Source organism: Elephantulus edwardii, unplaced genomic scaffold, assembly GCF_000299155.1.
Source record: "Elephantulus edwardii isolate Elephantulus edwardi_28Jun2011 unplaced genomic scaffold, EleEdw1.0 scaffold00192, whole genome shotgun sequence".
Taxonomy (NCBI): Eukaryota; Metazoa; Chordata; class Mammalia; order Macroscelidea; family Macroscelididae; genus Elephantulus; species Elephantulus edwardii.
Window position 1 is genome coordinate 3285551 of NW_006399942.1, and position 18389 is coordinate 3303939.

The 18389-nt window shown below is 39.8% G+C and overlaps 1 protein-coding gene across 1 annotated transcript in view; it reads left to right on the forward strand.

Moving 5' to 3' along the window:
• The first annotated feature begins 1335 nt into the window (after positions 1–1335).
• Positions 1336–18389, forward strand: part of LOC102844278 (deoxycytidine kinase-like) — a 35619-nt gene continuing 18565 nt past the window's right edge. The window contains exons 1-2 of the mRNA XM_006896826.1: positions 1336–1489; positions 11573–11688. Of these exons, the coding sequence (XP_006896888.1) occupies positions 1399–1489; positions 11573–11688 (207 nt within the window). The 5' untranslated portion in view covers positions 1336–1398. The remainder of the gene's footprint in view (positions 1490–11572; positions 11689–18389) is intronic.

Below are 18389 nucleotides of genomic sequence, written 5' to 3' on the forward strand. Positions count from 1 at the left end.
AATCAATGACTTATTCATTGCAAATACATTTTATAAGAGACACGTATGAACTAATATACATAATAATATAGAAAAGTTACAAAGCACTATTTTTGCTCCTTTCACTGAACCTCAGAAGAATCACCTTTTTAATTCCGCACTTTATTTCAGAGAATAGGGTCACCTCTCTCCCTCTTTGTATTAAGTACTTTTGGACGCATCCAGGTCTGATTACAGACACCTTTAGTTTCTGTACAGAACTATTAGGCTGGGTAACATCTGGAATACTAGGTCTTTTCTTAGACCAAGAATGAACTTGCCTAGGCATGTCTACATTGCGTTTGTCCCTAGTTAGATGAGTCCTCAGTTCGCTCTGATTCACAGAAACCTACTCAAAGTTATAAACAGCACAAAGTTGTGAGAACTGAAACTCAACATTTGTTAACTTGGGACTGGGCATGAAAAATTAATTCATAGTAATAGGGAATAGAATCCTACTTGGTGTGCTAACTGCTACAAGAATGGCATCCACACGGAATGAGAGAGGGAGATGGAGGAAAAGCTTGAAGGGGGCATCTGCTTAAACTTTCACCCAGGTTACACTCACTGATCTTGAGATTTCAGAGACAGTGCGATTGGCACAGGATAGAGCAGGGTTTAGGGTTGCTGTACATAGGGTCGCTATGAGTCGCAAGCGACTCCACGGCGCATAACAACAACAAACTTTAGTGTCTGTTTCCTCACGAATAAAAGGGAGGCACGGAGATTCAGACACTGGATTACTACTAGTAAAAAGTGCAGTTAGAACAATATACATTTCCGGAGTGCCGAGTTAACTCACTGGCACTTTGCGTGAAGCTGTTCCTTCAGACTTGCAACACAGTAATTTAATTTGCTGACCAAATGGCGCCTCTAACGAGTTAAAAGTTGCATGCAAGTTCAACCATTTCTGATCAGGTTATTCAGCAGAATTCGCCAAAGCCCAGCCCAGGACAGCCCACTCCAGATGACAAAGGCTCCGACAGCCCGGAAGAGACGTGAGGCCGTCAGGACGGCCTTGCCTTCCGCTCCCACGTGACCGTACGTGCGGGGGCGCGCCCGCTCGACCCGCGCTCGAGGCTGCTCTGGCTGCACCGGCTGCCGAAGGTGGGATCCCCGGGTCGGGACGAGGGAGGGGCGTGGCTTCCTCGCTCGGCGGGCGTCCACTACACATGCCCCTCCCTCATCGGCTGCAGGCTCCGCGCGCCAAAATCAAACTCCGAGGCCCGCCTGTGGGGTATCAGTCACCGGGTTGTCTGCAGCCCTCGGGTTCTTCTGGATCCGGAGGCTGCGCGAGTCCCAGCGCACACATCTATCTGCGGCCACCCCCCCCCAATCCTCTGTGCTTAACGCGCTCGGGGGTCTCGAAAAAACGACAGCATGGCTACCCCGCCCAAGAGAAGCTGCCCGTCGCCTGCGACCAGCTCTGAGGGCACCCGCATCAAGAAAATCTCCATCGAAGGGAACATCGGTAAGTAGTTCACTGAATGTGGGACCCAAGGCTGGGGAAAGTAGGGCGGCTGCGCTGCAGGGACACCGCTTTGCTTTCACCTCTCTGCTGCTTCTGTTTAAGGGCTCTGTCGACGCTGCCTCAGCCTCCCCTTCCCGCCGAAAGTGTCCGCCCCCGCCCGATCCCGCGTCCTTGTTCCGGGCGAGCACCGAGACCTCTGGGCTCCGTGGGCGTCTTTCAGGGTCTTGTTGGGAACCAAGGAAAGAGTTCGTGTTTGTTTTGTTTTGGGTTCCCCCCCCCCCCAGATTCTTTTTGGATTTAAATAAGTGAAATTCACCTTATTTAGGCGTACTCTTCTATGGGCTGTAACTGTAATGAAAATAATGTTTACATTCCCTCACAAAGTTCCCTAAAGCTGCTTCATTGTCAGTCAGCCTAGTCCCTTGGCAGCTACTGATCGGAATTTTAAACATTTACCGGCAGGTAATTGGGAGCTGTGGTGGCCTAGTGGCAAGAAGCTGCTCTGCAATCTCAAAGGCACGCTGTTCGAGGTCACCAGCTGATTCCCTGGAGAAGGCTGGGCAATCTCCTTCCGTGCAATTAATTTCCTCTGGAAACCTGCCAGAGGGTCCCCTATGGGTCAGTTCCGACTCGACCGTACACCACCACCACCGCAATCACAGTCTCTACTCATGGAGGCTCATAGAATTTTTAAACCTGACCTAGTTGTTAAACCAGTGTGCTATGGAGTCGCAGCCAATTTATAAACTGACCCTCCATCGGGTTTTCAGAGGCTATATAGATGGTTATGGAGGAGATTGCCCATCTGTTTTTCCCATCTAGCAACTGGTCGGTTTGAACCACATTTCTTTGTATTGGCCGTGCAACTCTACCTATTAGACCACCAGAGCTCTCTAAAGCTAAAAGCCACACCTTTCTTACAAGGTATCTCTGGGTTGGGTAAGCCTCTAACTGCCAATCTTTCCTTACTCAGTTGTTTAATTGGTTGCACCGCTCAGATTTCTATTGCCTTTTCTAGAATGAATGAAATAGTTTCCTCTCATGGATTCTAGAGTCTAGATGCTCCAATTCTTATGTAAAATGGTATAATATTTGCATAAAACTTACACATATATATTCTTACATTTTCAACCTCGAGAACAGTAGGTCTGAACCTTTCCCTTTTCTGCGCCATAGTCACAATCTCCGATACGATTGAAGCCATGGATAGTCACTGTGTTAGTCCATCTTCCTTTTTACGTGACCCTCCCCCTTTGCCATCATGATCCTTTTTCCAAGGACTGGCCCCTCCTGACAACATGACCTTGCTTTTTTTTTTTTTTTAATTGAGATTTTAAAAATTGTTACTATTTTGTGTGTATGTACTTAAAATAGATCTGACTGGTACAGGAAGAGATTATCCCGCCTTCTCCAGCGGAGCACCTAGTGTATTCGAACCGCTTACCTCTGGGATTGCAGTGCAGTAAATTGAGATTTTAATGAAAGTTTATAGAGAACTTGTATTTCCATTCATTAATTTATTGTTGCACATTTTCCTCCCTGAGCAGTTCTAGATTACTGATAATAGTTGTTGATTTGCCGGCGACCCTATTATGAACAAAAGGCCTGAAGCCTTTCTATAACTATCATACTGTTTCCAGAGGCATGTTGTTTAGGAAGTGGTTGCCACTCCTGCTTCCAGATAATAGTTAGTACAATGTAAATACTATTTAAATAGCATGTTGAAGGATAGTTCTGACCACTTTATTCCTTCTCTCCCAGTTCCCTAACATATTTTGTCTGTGCTTGGTTGAATCTGGAATGTGAAACTGAGCATCATAGACCAACTGCTTGATGTAGCCTTTTGTGTCTGGCTTTTGTTTGCCATCATACTGTGGGAATAATCATGTTGCTTGCATCATGAATATGTTCTTTTTTGTGTGTTGAGTAATAGACCATTGCATGATTTACATATCATGGTTTGGCCATTTCAGCAGCTATGGCTATTAGGATTGTCCCCTTTTTTTTCTTCACATCATTATTAACTTAAGCAGGCTTCTTACCCACCATCCAAGTAAACATTGTCTTATAATTTAGTGACCACTAATGTTCTATTACTTTCAAATGGGTGCAGACTACAAACATGAATGTCACTTTATAAGATACAGATGAACTTCCTGTTCTCTACTATATTGGCATACTACAAGAAACTTTTGCCAGACACTTCCTGTTTGAATGTTTTTGTTATAGGTTTGTGCTGGTCATTCATGCATACCTTTTATTTCATACATTCATAACTTTGTTTTTCCCCAAATAATTCTACTTACATATCACATTCTGAACACTTATATCCTCTTAAGAAAAGAAAGGCAAACAGAAGTTTTAACAGCATTTAAAAGAAGAGAAAAAGCCTCCCAAACTCTCAAAGAGGCCATCTTGTTTCACTGCTCCAGTATTTAAGCACTACAAGAAAGAGGCACATATAAGTAAGCCTGCCTTTTAAAAAATTTTATTATTTTTATTTTGTGTGTAGCGTCAAATCGGATCTGACCGGGACAGGAGGAGATTGTCCCTGCTTCTCCAGCAGAGCGTCTGGTGTATTTGAACCATACAGCTCTGGGATTGCAGTACAGCTTCTTGCCACTAGGCCACCAGAGCTTATCATATTTCCTCTTAGCACTATAAATGCTTTGAAATGGGATGCTTACTACTAGGATTTCTGACAATTAGTAATTAATTGTAAAAAGAGCAAGGGCTACATGGGAATAGTTATATCTGACCTTTACCAACTTCACAAAGGGGACTGTCCCCATCAATAGCATCATTAGCCAAGATCAGCTCCCACGAGGTCAGACTTGTCCCCCATGCTCCTGCACATTTTTCTACTCATCTCAGCACCAGTCTTATCAGTTTTACCTAGTCTAAAATCCAATATAATAGTTCTAATCACACAGAACGTATTGGGGAATTAAGTTAAAAGTTATATTCTAGGTTAGTAGCAGGATATAGTCAGGACAGCTTCTGAAATGTGCTCTCAAGCACCTCAGCCTTGAGTCTCATGGCTTAAGGCTAGTGTTGCAAAGTTCTCACTCCTGCCTGTATTGGTTGCTCCCCTCCCCTCAAGTTGTCCAACAAACTTGGGAAAAGGCTCTTAGCTTAGTATACGTTCTGTGCTTGGGGGGTAGCAGTTCCAGGGCCAGCCCTGTCTCACTGGCTCTCTGCTTCACCTGTGGCTGCTACTGTTAAGTCTACCTGACCTAAGAATGTCTGGTCCTGAAGGACATCCACTACATGCCTACTTTTTCCCTTGCTTATGGTGAGACAGACTTTCTTTGCTGCTGGATCCATCCAGTTTAATGATGAGGCCAGCCAATCCCCTTGTGGATTGATGAGACTAACCAATCCCCTTGTGGATAGGATAATAGGCCATATTTGCATATTCTTGCCCTTCCACATGACACAATCAAATTCAGTGTCTAAAAAAGTAATTTCAAATCATATATTCCACAGTGTTGAGGAGACTATAGCAAATGAGGAAAGTAAAGATCCACAGAAAGGGGTTCATTTATTTGTTGCTGACTCAGATTCACAGTTATTGCACCAGCAGTGGGGTTTATTAGAGAAGGAAGTTGGAGATTGGAGGAGGCAGAGAATATCACCCAATACAATTCCAGATTTTAGCCCAAGTTTCTGGACACAGTTCCCTATTAGTCCAGGCTCTGGTTTCAGTTTAGCAGTCAAATCCAAATCATTCCTCAAGATTTGCCTCAGAGCAGTTATAAGTCAGCTGCTTCTTTAAGGATCCAGTAAGAATAGCAAAAATGTCTAACTGTAGCCAGTACAAATTCAGGAAGCCCCAGATCACACCTTGCCAGAGTTTCTCCACAGAAATGCCACAGTCTCTTCACTACCATCACCAGGGTCTCTAAGTCTTACTGTCCAGTATTTGAAGCACTTTCTTTTGTCCTGCTCCCAAAGCTGTTTATCATTTGCAAGACCGTGTGTCTGCAGTTAAAGTAGTTGAAAACCAGAGGGGACTAATTGTAATGGCTAAAAAAAAAAAAAAGCCAACTTTTAGACTAACACCACACTACTTCTCTCAAATCCATTTAGGATATATCTATATCATCCATCTCTCTATCTCTCTCTCCCTGTCTTCCTCTCTCCCTCTCCCTTCTTCTCTCCCCTTTTCCCTCTCCCTCTCTCCCTTTCCATCCATCCATATCATTTTCATACAAGCATTTTTAATCTTCTGAGCCCTTGAAATAATTTTGCAATAGGTCACTCTATCTCTAGTCTGTCAGCTACATCTAGATCAGCCTTTCTATATTCAGATGTAATACTACTAATCTTACAATTCTTCACAGACTTCCCCATTACCTACGCTGAAGCAGGAGTTTGTAAACTCCGTTCTCTCTTAGATGGCCTGTATTTACATACTATTGACCTATATATAACTTTGAAATGGGCTGTCTGGTGGCCTAGTGGTTAGAAACAGCACTGCAGTCCCAAAGGCATGCAATGCAGTTTGAATCTACCTGACCAGTTGTTCCTCGGAAGAAGGATGATCTCCTGTGCAATTAACTGTTTCTGAAAACTCACTGAAAGGTAATCTCTGACTTGATGGCAGACAACAATAGTATAACTTTTGAAAACATTTTTTCGTTAGTTGGCAACATGTGAAAATTGTGATTTTCCCCCCCAACATCTAGAGTCTTCATTTCTGTTGAACCATTGGAGAATCTGGTAACTGTTGATGATTGCTCGTGCCTGCCTTCAGAGCCATGCTTTCTACCTCATTCACTTGTGTCTCATCCTTGCTCCAATGCTACAAGTGTCTAGATTTGGGAGTCTTTAAAACCGTTACACCAAAACCCATACTCACTGCCACTAAGTAGATTCCAACTCAAAGCTTTCCCATCTGTTGGCTTTCTAAGGCTGAAAATCATCATAGGAGATTGTCTGTCTTTCTCAAGAGAGCCTGGCAGATTCCAGCTGTGACTCTTTGGTTAGCAATATAACACAAAACCTGCACCGTGTAAGCAGGCAAATAATAAACAAAAGGATAGCTCCTTCCCCCACCCCCCCTTTAAAAAAAAAAGTCAACACCATGGACATAAATGCAGCCAGAAGTTGTCTGAAGGGATTCTAAGTAGTTAATGTATTGTTTGAATTGTCCTTCTCTGATAGATTCCCTCCTTATACAGATTCCAGCTTAAGTAGGTTTTACCATATTTTGAACTTGATGCTTATAATTGCAAATGAAAAGGCAAGTGAATGTTCTGTCCTTAAGGGCTTTCAGACTCTAGCTGATGCCTGATTTTTTGAACATGTTACACTCTTCCATTTAATAGTGACTAGTGATCGTTTTGAATGTTTGCACTTAGTCTAAATTCCTCACAGTTCTGCTTTCTTACCTTCTGTGTACAAACTCTGAGATCACCAGAGTTTTCCCAGTAATTAAACCTAATATTCATCAAGTTTTGCTTTGAAGTTGTTTGGGGGGTTTTTGGTTTGGTTTTTTTTTTCCTTTCCTCTAGAGATAACTGACTTTTGTACTTTCTCAACCGTTCTTAACTCTGTCAGCTTCCTGTTTACCCACTTTTTTCTATTCTGGGTAAATAGGGAAAGAGTGGTACAGTTGTTAGAAACGTTCAGATGCTAATCTGAAGGAGGAAAGAGAGATGAGCAGTCGGCTTTAGTAAAGATTTATAGCCTTGGACACCCAGGGCAGTGCTACTCTATATTATAGGGTCACTATTAATGTGAAATGGTGCCCTTGGGTTTGGTGGAGGTTTGTGATTATTTAAAGTAGAAAGTCACAGGTTTTAATATAGTTCTTCTACCCTTTTTCTTTGCTCTTTTCTGGTTCCACTTAAGGAGGCATCATAGCACAGTGGTTAAAAATGCTCAGCTCTAACTTAAAGGTTGGTGGTTTGAATTTATTAAGTGCTCCACTAGAGAAAAATGTAACATTCTGCTTTTGAAAAGATTTACAGCCTTGGAATATCTATGGAACAGTTCTGATCTGTAGGATCGCTCTGACTTCTAATGGAGTGATGGCAGCAGTTTAGGTTTAGTTTCATCTTATAAGGAAGAAAAGGCTTTGTTTATAAATGTACTAAAATTGCTTATTCATTTTAGTCTATATGTGTGTGTTCATGTGTATGATACTTAGGCTGATCAGTAGAGATTTCTAACATTTGGTGAGTTTAGATTAAGAGGGTGTGATAGTTATTAGAAGTATTGCTACACCCAGTTTATTCTAGGTCAAGACTGCTTCTCCTATTAAATGTAATGCATTAGAGGTAATTTTAGAATAAAAAAAAATTTCCCTGCCCCTAAGTCAATTCTGACTCATAACCACCTATCATTGGGTTGTTTTTTTTTTAAATTTTTTTTTTTTTATTATTTTGTGTGTGTACTGTCAAATCAGATCTGACTGGTACAGAAGGAGATTGCTCCTCCTTCTCTAGCAGAGCATCTGGTGGATTTGAACTGTGCACCTCTAGGATTGCAGTACACCTTCTTGCCACTAGGCCACCAGAGCTTGCCTGTCATTGGGTTTTTAAGGCTGTAAGTCCTCACAGGTGAGTTCCCATCTTTCTCCCATGGAATGGCTAGTGGGTACAAACTGCCAACCTTTCAGTTAGCAGCCCTATATAGTATACATTAAATTCTACACCACCAGGGCTCTATAATTTTAGAATAATGAACAGAATACATTTTGATGGCATAGAAACGTCTGTTCTCCCTTTATATATATGTATCATATGTATATAAATTTTTTTATGATCAAGGAGAGGAAGTGTATATATTGTTTGGTTTTAGGTTGAATAGAGAACACAGTGAACTGTAAAAGTGAAGCAGATAAACTGTGTTAATTGCGCATAGGAAGAGCTTTGCAAAAAATGTTTTATAATTTCTGTTAGTGCCTGTTCGAAAAAAAAAAATCTAAAGCAGAGGTTGCTGTCTAGTAGATTCTTATTAATTGTGACTTCATGTGACTCTTGACTCCAGAGGAGGAAGCTCAAGTGGCTAAGTAGTTCAGAATTGTGCTGCCAACCCAAAGGAAGGCTGCTCAGATCCTTTAACTGCTGTGAGAGAAAGATGGCCACTCTCTTCCTGGGCAGGTTACAGCCACTGAAAACCCAATGGAGGATCAGCTATGAGTATATTCTGACTTAACAGCATATAACAAAACAACCATGAATTGTAGAGTAGAGTTCAGTTCCATAGGATTCTCATGGCTGTAACCTTTAAGGAGCAGGTCACTGAAGGCAGTTCCAAATTAACAACGTCTAGGCTAGTAGTGGAGTACTTATATAATAATAGTTGTAATACCACCATTCCTCATTCTAAAATCTTAGGCGTTAAATGCATTTTTATGTTGATTTTATAATTTATTTTGGCTGTTTTCATTTTAAGGAAGACCAAAGCTTGTTTGTAGACTAAGTTAATGGACTTAGTGGAGAAAAATTTTATTTTTTGAATGAAAGTTTACAAAGCAAATGAATTTTTCATTCAACCATTCATACATACTTTATTCAGTAACATTAATTTTGGAACCCACAATGTAGTCATGCTGTCCTTACTTTTTCTGATTTCTGATTTCTGTTAATCCTTCTATAGCTCTTCTCTTTCTTTAGTGATCATTACTGGATATTATCTGTCTTTTTAGCCATCTTATTATGTGTCTCTTATCTGCTTAGAGAGATCTGGTGGCATAGTCCATCAGGAGCTGCACCGCTAACTCAAAGGCTCCCGATTCAAATCTAACAGCACCTCCAAAGGAGAAGGATGAGCAGTCTCTACTCATGCAGTTTATAAGCTCCATAAACCTGCTGAGTCAGCTATGAGACTTGATGACAATGAGATTACGTTTTTCTTATTTTCACTCCATACTTCCTTCCATCCCTGACAACCATCCACGGATGATACTATGGGTAAACCTTTGTTAAGGTCTTTGTAACAGTGGTATTACAGAATATATGTCTTTTGTGACTGATTTCTTTAACTTAAGCATAATGTCCTCTAGATGCATCCATGTTATGCAGTGAATTCTTTATTGTTTTCCAGTGTTGAGTAGCACTCCATTGTGTAAATGTACCAGAGTTTCTTTAAGTTGTTGCCAAGTCTTTGTTATTGAATATAATTCTTCACTGAGTATGAATAGCCATATATCTGTTTTGGGTGAAAGATCTTATTTCTTTGGGGTAAACAGTAAAAGGATCACTGGATCAAATGTTATTTCTGTTTTAAACTTTTATGGAAGAAGTTAACTGTTTTCCACAGTAGTTGTGTACCATTTTACATTCTGATCAGCAGCGTATAAGAGTCCCGATCTCTCCATACCCTTGCTAGCATTTGTTGTTTACTGTCCCTTGAACTTTGCTGTTGTTGCTGGGTCACTTGATACTCCATTGCTGTTTAGATTTGCATCCAAGAGGAAAATTTTAAATATGTAACAACCTAAAATGACATTTACTGTAATGATGGTTGATTTGTTAATCACATTTAATCAACACTGCAGTTTCTGTGAGGGAGTATACCATTATATTATGAAAATATAAATTCAGAGAGATTAAGTAATTTATTCGAACTCACACATTTAATAAGTGTACTCTTAAAAGAGCTCTATGGTAAGAGCTGCGCTGCAATCCTAAAAGCACGTGTTTTGAATCCATCAGCTGCTCCAAGGGAGAAGGATGGGCAGTTTTCTTCCTTGTGATTAACTGCCTCTGAAAACCCATTTGAGGGTCAGCTATGGGTTGGTTCTGACTTGATGGCACCCAACAATATAACAAGTGCATTTATTGTTGTGTTCTGTTGAGTCAGATCTGACTGGCAGAGGAGGAAATTGCCCTTCCCTCTCCAGCGGAGCATCTGGTGGATTCAAACTGCGCATCTTTGGGATTGCAGTGCAGCTTCTCGCCATTAGGTCACAACAGCTCCCTGTGTAACCCAAGTGCCCATCAACAAACGAATGGATAGAGAAGATCTGGTATACTCACACAATAGAATACTATGCAACATTGAAAAACAAGGAACTCATGAAATATACAAAATGGGTGACCCTTGAAAACATTATTCTGAGTGAAATATCTCAGTCACAAAAGGACAAATATTGCATAGGGTCACTGTTGTAAAACGGGACTGACATCGGGGTTGAGAGAAGACAGAGAAGAAGGAGAGGAATGATGTATACTGCATTGAAACAGATGAGGGAGAGATATAAAAAGGGATATATGATTAGGTATTATTGTCATGACAGGAGTCCAGAATGAAGGCTGCACAGTGGAGTGGATTTGGAGGGAGGGATTGCATAACAATGAAAGAGTTTTACTTTTAAAGGAGAATTGTGAATTAGGGGGTGGAAGGGGTGGGCAGAGGAAAAGTGCAATAATGAATGAATAGAAACCCTAAGTCAAAATTAAAATTAAAATTAATTTTCATTAAAATGAATTTTTTTAAAAAGTATACCCTTAAGCATTTCTCACAAAATTCTTTCTTTTAAGTGATTGGGTTAAAGAAAGTAAATATAGAAGTAGGATTTTGTCATGTGTCGTCTCCCCCACCCCCCGCTATAACAACTTAGTTGATAATTACCTGGTTTAAGTTTCTCCCTCATACAGCATTGCAAAACTATAAAACCACAGGAAACAAATGTACAAGTGTACATGACACAATTTTGCTGGGGCTAGGTCTGACTAGATAGCTATGAATGAGTGAATCATGTAACTTATTTGCTTTTTATGTTAAACTCTTAAGGAGCTCTCATGATGTCATTAATCTAAAGGGAGTTGGCACTCCTAACACATAGATTTTATTTAAAAGAAACGGTGGTACTGCTCCCCTGTGTGTCCATCCTATTTTTATAACAGTGGTTTTATGCCATATTTGTTATTTTGTGACTGAGATACTTCTCAGCATAATGTCCTCCAGACACATCCATGTTGTATAGTATTTTACAAGTTCATTGTTATTTTGATTTTGAAAGGTAATAGTTCTGTAACAAATTTTGTCAAAATCCAGTAACAGTTTTGACCTTGTTTTACCCTGATAGGTTTTCTAATGTGGTTTTACCTTTCCTCTCAATAACAGCTGCAGGAAAGTCAACTTTTGTGAATATTCTTAAACAAGTCTGTGAGGATTGGGAAGTGGTTCCAGAACCTGTTGCCAGGTGGTGCAACGTTCAGAGTACTCAAGATGAATTTGAGGTATGAAAAGGAAATTTAACTACATAAACTGAAAGTCTCTTACATGCCCCCTACCCCTAGTTGTTTTCTCATTGTTGGTTTGTTGTTATTATGTACCCTTGAATCTCTTAAGACTCACAGTGACTCTGTGAACAATGGCTGTGCACCATATCCTATTCTTAGCCAACCTCACCATCTCTGATACACCTGACCCCATTGTCAAGTCACTGTATCAGTTCAGGTTATCCTATGTCTTCTCTCCTGCACTGACCCTCTACGCTTCTAAGCATCCATCTTTCAAATGTAGCTTTAAGTCTGCACCTTTATCTGGGTAGTAGTTACATGAATAGATTATATGCATACAGTATAACCCCAAACCAACTTAATGTCATTGAGTTGACTCCAATTCATATCAGCTTTATAAGACAGTCCCATAGGATTTCCACAGTTAAATCATCATGGAAGCATACTTTCTCATCTATTTTACAGAGAGCGCAAGTGCTTTTTTATCCTTATATGATTTTTACCTTGAACTCTTTTTTTTTTTTTTAAATTTCTACATAGTTAATGGGGAAAAGAAGAGAAATTAAATTCCATTTTTTTCATAGCAAAATTCGTAGGATGTATTATATATGTGAGTTTATAAAGAGAACCAGTATGATTTCACTGATTCATATGTCACCTAAGATTTTAATTTCTGGAGAAATGAGAATTCAGAAAAAGCAATAAACATAAGACTGAATTAAAAGTACAAATATATATTAAAACTTATGTTGTGAAAGCTGAGTATAGAGGATTGAGGATTTAAGAAAATGACTGGGTTTTTTAAATGCTTAGTATGAGGGAAGGCTGGGAATAATAATTGTGTGCTTAAGATGTAATTACATATACTGGGAGGCCTAACAAAGTTCCTTTGGAGCCTTTAAGGATTTTTAGTTTATGCAACTATAAATGTTTTCCACATACACCTTCTATTTGTCATAGTTGACTTTAGGCTTCAGACCCAGTTCAGTACACTAAATCTTGAAGGGATTTCCTTCCCATTTGGACCTCTTTTTCTTGAAAAATTGATGTTTCACATCTGGTCTTTTGAAGACGGCAGATTAACTTTTTTTTTTTTGCAAGTTAGCCTTACATAGAATTTTAAAGTGGGTAGATTGATTAGTTTGCTTCTTTCTTTCAACATTACTTAATCACTGGATGTTCTATTGCCAGAAGAGTATATGAAACCTATATAGACTTTCAAGAACTGATTTAAAGCCAATATTTTTGTAACCATCATCTAAGTGAAAAAAAAAGAACATTATGACCATTCCAGAAGTCATGTTTGCCCTTCCCTGATCACATTATCTCCTTCCTAGGGTAATTCTTTCTGTAAATTTAATTGTTCATAGAACTCCTGCAGTAATAGCTTTGCTTCTTTTTAAAAATAATTTCATTGCACATAAGCATATCCCTAAGTAATAATACTTGTTGTTTTGTGCTATCGAGTAGCCTGTGACTCATAGCGACCCTGTCTACAACAGCCCTAAATCCTGCTCTGTCCTGTGCCAATCTCACTGTCTCCAACATACCTACCCACATTACTCCAGTCACTGAATCAGTCCATCTCATCGAGGGTCTTCCTCTCCTGCGCTTCCCTCCACCCACGAAGACTGGTCCCTCGTTGCAACATGTCCAGAGTATGTCAGACAAAGCTTCAGAATCTTTGCCTCCAAGGAACAGCCTAATTTGACACAGCTTAAAGGCATCAATTCTCCTTCTATCATCCCAAGTCGTTGTCCAGTTTTCTAATGCATAGCAATTAATTGCAAAGACCGTGGCCTGTATCAGGTGCACCTTAGTTTCCAGACTGACATCATTACTCTTCAATACTTTGGCTAGGTCTCTAACAGACTTTCCCATCGCTGCTGGCGCCAAAAATGTTGACTGTAGAGCCAAGCAAACTAAAGCTGTGAACAATCTCAATCTCTTCACCATTTATCATGATGCTGCCAATCAGCCCAGTGGTGAGCAGCTTTGTTTTCTTGATATAGAGCTTCAATCCATATTGAAGGCTGCAGTCTTTGACTTTCTGCAGCAAGTGCTTCAGATCCTCCTCAGTTTCAGCAAGCAGGGTTGTGTCATCTGCATGATGCAGATTGTTGATGAGTCTATCTCCAACCCTGATGCCACATTTCTCCTCATAGAGGCCAGCCTCCTGGATGATCTGATCTGCATATAAGTTGAAAAGGTATGGAGATAAGTCACTTCCCTGGAGTACACCCTTCCCAATTTTGAATTATTTAGTGTTTCCTTGCTCTTTTCTGACAACTACCTCTTGGTCCAAGTCTAGGTTTTGCATTAGCATGATCAAGTGTTCTGGGATTCCCATTCTTTTTAGAGTTAGTCACAGTTTGTTGTGATCCACACAGTCAAACGCCTTTGCATAATCAATGAAATATAGGTAGACATTCCTCTGGTTTCAGCCAAGATCCATCTAACCTTAGCTAGAATATCCCTAGTACCACGACCCCTTCTAAACCCAGTTTGCACTTCTGGTAGTTCTCTGTTGATGTGCTGTTCTAGTCATTTTTGGATAATTTTCACCGAATCTTCCTTGAATGTGATATCAATGATATTGCTTAATAATTTTCACACTCTGTTGGATCACCTTTCTTTGGAATGGGAACAAACAGAGCTCTTTTCTAGTCAGTTGGCCAAGTGGTTGTTCTCCAGATTTCGGCACGTCCAGGGCAGCATCTTTTAGCTGAAATATCAATTGCTATACCATCAATTCCTGGGGCCTTATTTTTTTTACAGTTCTTTCAGAGCAGCTTGAACTTCCTCCTTCATCACCACAGGCTCTTGCTCATATGTTGTTTCATGAAATTCTTCTGTGTCTGCCAATTGCTTTTGGTACAGTGACTCTGTATACTTTTTCCATCTTCCTTTAATACTTCCTGGACCATTTAATATTCTGCCCAAAGCATCCTTAGTATTGTTAACTCAGGGCTTGAATTTATTCTTTAATTCCTTCAGCTTAAGAAATGCCGAGAGTTTAGCCCCTTTGATAGACTCAAGGTCATATTTTGGTTTCTGTGGATTTGATTTAATTTTCCTTAGCTTCAGCTTGAACTTGCATATGAGTAGTTGTGGTCTGGCCTAGTTTTCACAGCTAATATTTAGCTTCTCCAGCACTTCTTTCCACAGATCAGGTGAAATCCATGTGTATAATCTGCATTTGTGTTTCTTAGAAAATGTATTTGCAATGAATAATGTCTATATTTAAATACAGTATAAATGGAAAGCATACTATTTGGCTTATTTCCTTCTTGGCCCTTTTGTTTAATATATCCATATTATATACAACTGTAGCTTGTTTAATTTTCATCCTTTTATTACATTGTACTCATATATTACTGTCAATTCTTTACTTTTTACTTTTTTATTATAATAATTATTGTGTTGTGGGAGGGTTTTTGTTTTGCTTTTTTGTTTGTTGGGGGTTTTTGTTGTTTTGTTTTTTCATTGCTATTTTGGTATCAAGATTGGAGGAAGACTCATTAACAACATATGATACGCATATGACACAACCTTGCTTGCTGCATCTGAGGAGTACCTGAAGCACTTACTGCAAAAGGTCAAGAACTGTAGTCTTCAATATGGATTGAAGCTCAACATCAAGAAGACAAAGATTCTCACCACTGGGCCAATTGGCAGCACCATGTTAGATGGAGAAGAGATCGAGGTTGTTAATTACAGCTTGCTCGGATCCACAATCAACACTCTTAGCACCAGCAGTCAGGAAATCGAAATACAAATTGCATTGGGAATATCTGCTGTCATGTACCTCTCCAGAGTGCTGAAGAGCAACAATGTCTGTCTAGGTACAAAGGTGCACCTAATCCAGGCCTTGGTCTTCTCAATTATGTATTATGCTTCAGAGAGTTGGACAGTGACTAAGGATGACAGAAGAATAGGTGCCTTCAAGTTGTGGAGTTGGGGAAGAGTCTTGAACATACCAAGGACTGCCAAGAAAATAAATAGCTCTGTCTTAGAGAGGGTGAAACCAAATCTTTCCTTACAGGCTAGGATTTTAAAGCTCTGCCTCACTTACTATGGGTATGTGGCCAGGAGAGATCAGTCCTTGGAGAAGGACATCATGCTCAGAGGGGTATACAGATAGATAGCGCAGGAGAGGGAGACCCTGGATGAGATGGATTGATACACTAACTGGGATGATGGGGGTTTGTATGTCGGAGTTAGTGAGACTGGCTCAGGACAGGGAAGGGTTCAGAGCTGCTGTACATCGCAGGCAACTCAAAGAACAGCATATAACAGCAATAACATATTATGACAGATTTGGAAGCAAAAGTGGCATCCACTTCTTAAATGACATGCTTCAGGAAACTATAAACTTTGATAAATGTCAATAGTTGTAGGGGGTTTCAGGCATTTTGTTCAGAAGATTGCTATGAGTCATGCTTGACTTGAAGGCAATCAACAACAACAACATTGTAAGCATTGTTATTATGAACATGAATTCTGTATGTGCAAAACTTTCCCTAGGAACTGTAAGGAAAATACTGGGTTTTGGGGTATGCATATGATACTTAGTCCAGTATGGTTTTCCAGCTATAGTCTTTCCATGCTGTGGTGTATTCAAGGTGTCATTGGTACCTTCAGTATATTATCTCTGCCAGTTCGCTACGTGTCTTTTTTACTCTGAGTTTTTATTTCTCTGCCTGAAGATATAATTGTGCTTTGTACATATTTATTGGTCATTTGAATTTCTTGTATGAAGTGTTTATTGATTTTCTTGCACCTATTTTCCTTTGGTCCTTCTCCTGCTGCCCCATGTTCATCTCCCAAAGGTGTGTTTAGTGGCCCCTGAGTTTTTTAAATGTTTTATTAAAGGGTCATACGTACATTTGCTTACATTTTGGTAAGAGAGACCTGTCATCTAAAAGTACTTTCTTCGTCGCGTTTTTAGAATTAACTATCATTGCATTCGTTCTTATATGTTAAGTAGAAAGTAATGTGATTAAGCCAGAGACAGAATTAAAGAATGCATTCTTTTGTTGGGAGACTGTTAAAGTAGGTCAGATAAGATCACTTCAATTTGTGATCCATTATAACTTTAGTTCATAGATTTCTAACTCCTTTATATATAAGTAACTGATTTGTTGGTATATTAAATGGGTCTGCCTCTTAGAATGCTTTCTGTTAAAATATATCAATATCAAAATGCCAAAAATTCCAATTTTAGAACAGTAATCATATTCACTCTATAGTAATGAATCCCTTTATTCTGGGTAAGCCCTGTGGATAGAAACTGTAAGAATTAGAAAGTCTGGGAGCTCTGGTGGCCTAGTGGCAAGAAGCTGCACTGCAATCCCAGAGGAACACGGTTCGAATCCACCAGACGCTCTGCCGGAGAAGGAGGCGCAATATCCTCCTGTACCAGTCAGATCTGATTTGACAGTACACGCACACAGAAATAAAAAAAAAAAAAATAAGAATTAGAAAGTCTTACCACAACAAGGTAAAGGTAAACAAGCCAATTGAAAAATGGGCGCAGAATATGAACAGACACTTCACCAAAGACGACATTCAGATGGTAAATAAAGACATGAAGAAATGTTCAAAATGCCTAGCTCTAAGAGAGATGCAAATCAAAACAACTATGAGATATCATCTCAACCCAGTAAAAATTGGAAAATTTAACAGAACAGCAAACAACAAATGCTGATGAGATTACGGAGAAACTGGAACCCTTATTCACTGTTAGTGGGAGTGTAAAATGGTGCAACCACTGTGGAAGGCGGTATGGCGCTTTCTCAAAAAGTTGGAAATAGAAATACCATTTGACCCAGCATTTACACTACTGGAAATATACCTTTAAAAAAACCATAACTGCCACCCAAGCAGATATATGTACAGCCAGGTTTATTGCAGCTTTGTTCACAATAGCAAAGAGTTGGAAACAGCCCAAGTGCCCATCAACAAACAAATGGATAGAGAAGCTCTCGTATATTCACACAATGGAATACTATACTGCATTGAAAAACAAGGAACAAAAAAAAAACAACAAACGAGGAACTCATGAAATATTATACAAAATGGGTGACCCTGGAGGACATTATACTGAATGAAATATCTCAGTCACAAAAGGACAAACACTGCTTAGTGCCACTGTTGTAAAATGGGCCCGACATCAGGGTTGAGGGAACACTGGGAAAGAGGTGATAAATAATGTGTACTACATTGAAGCAGATGAGGGAAAGAACTATTTAAAAGGAATATAAAATTAGGTCTTATTGTCATGACAGGAGTCCAGAATGAAGGCTGCATAGTGGAGTGGAATTGGCAAGGAGAGGGATTATGTAACAGTGAAAGAGTTTTTCTTTTACTTTTCAAAGAGTAGAGTGAATGGGGGTGGGGATTGGGCAGGGAGAAAAGCAACAATGAATGAATAGAAATCCAAAGTCTCTGTAAACTTTCATTAAAATTAATTTAAAAGAATTAGAAAGTCTGTTGTTGTTGTTGTTATGTGCCATCGAGTCAATTGCGACTCTTAGCGACCCTATGTATAAGAGCTTTAAATGCCATTCTATCCTGTGCCAAACTAGCCGTCTCAAATGCACTTATTCCCACCGCTCCAGTCTCAGAATCATTCCATCTTATAGGAGGTCTTCCTCTCTTTTGCCGCCCCTCCACTCTGCCAAACATGATGTCCC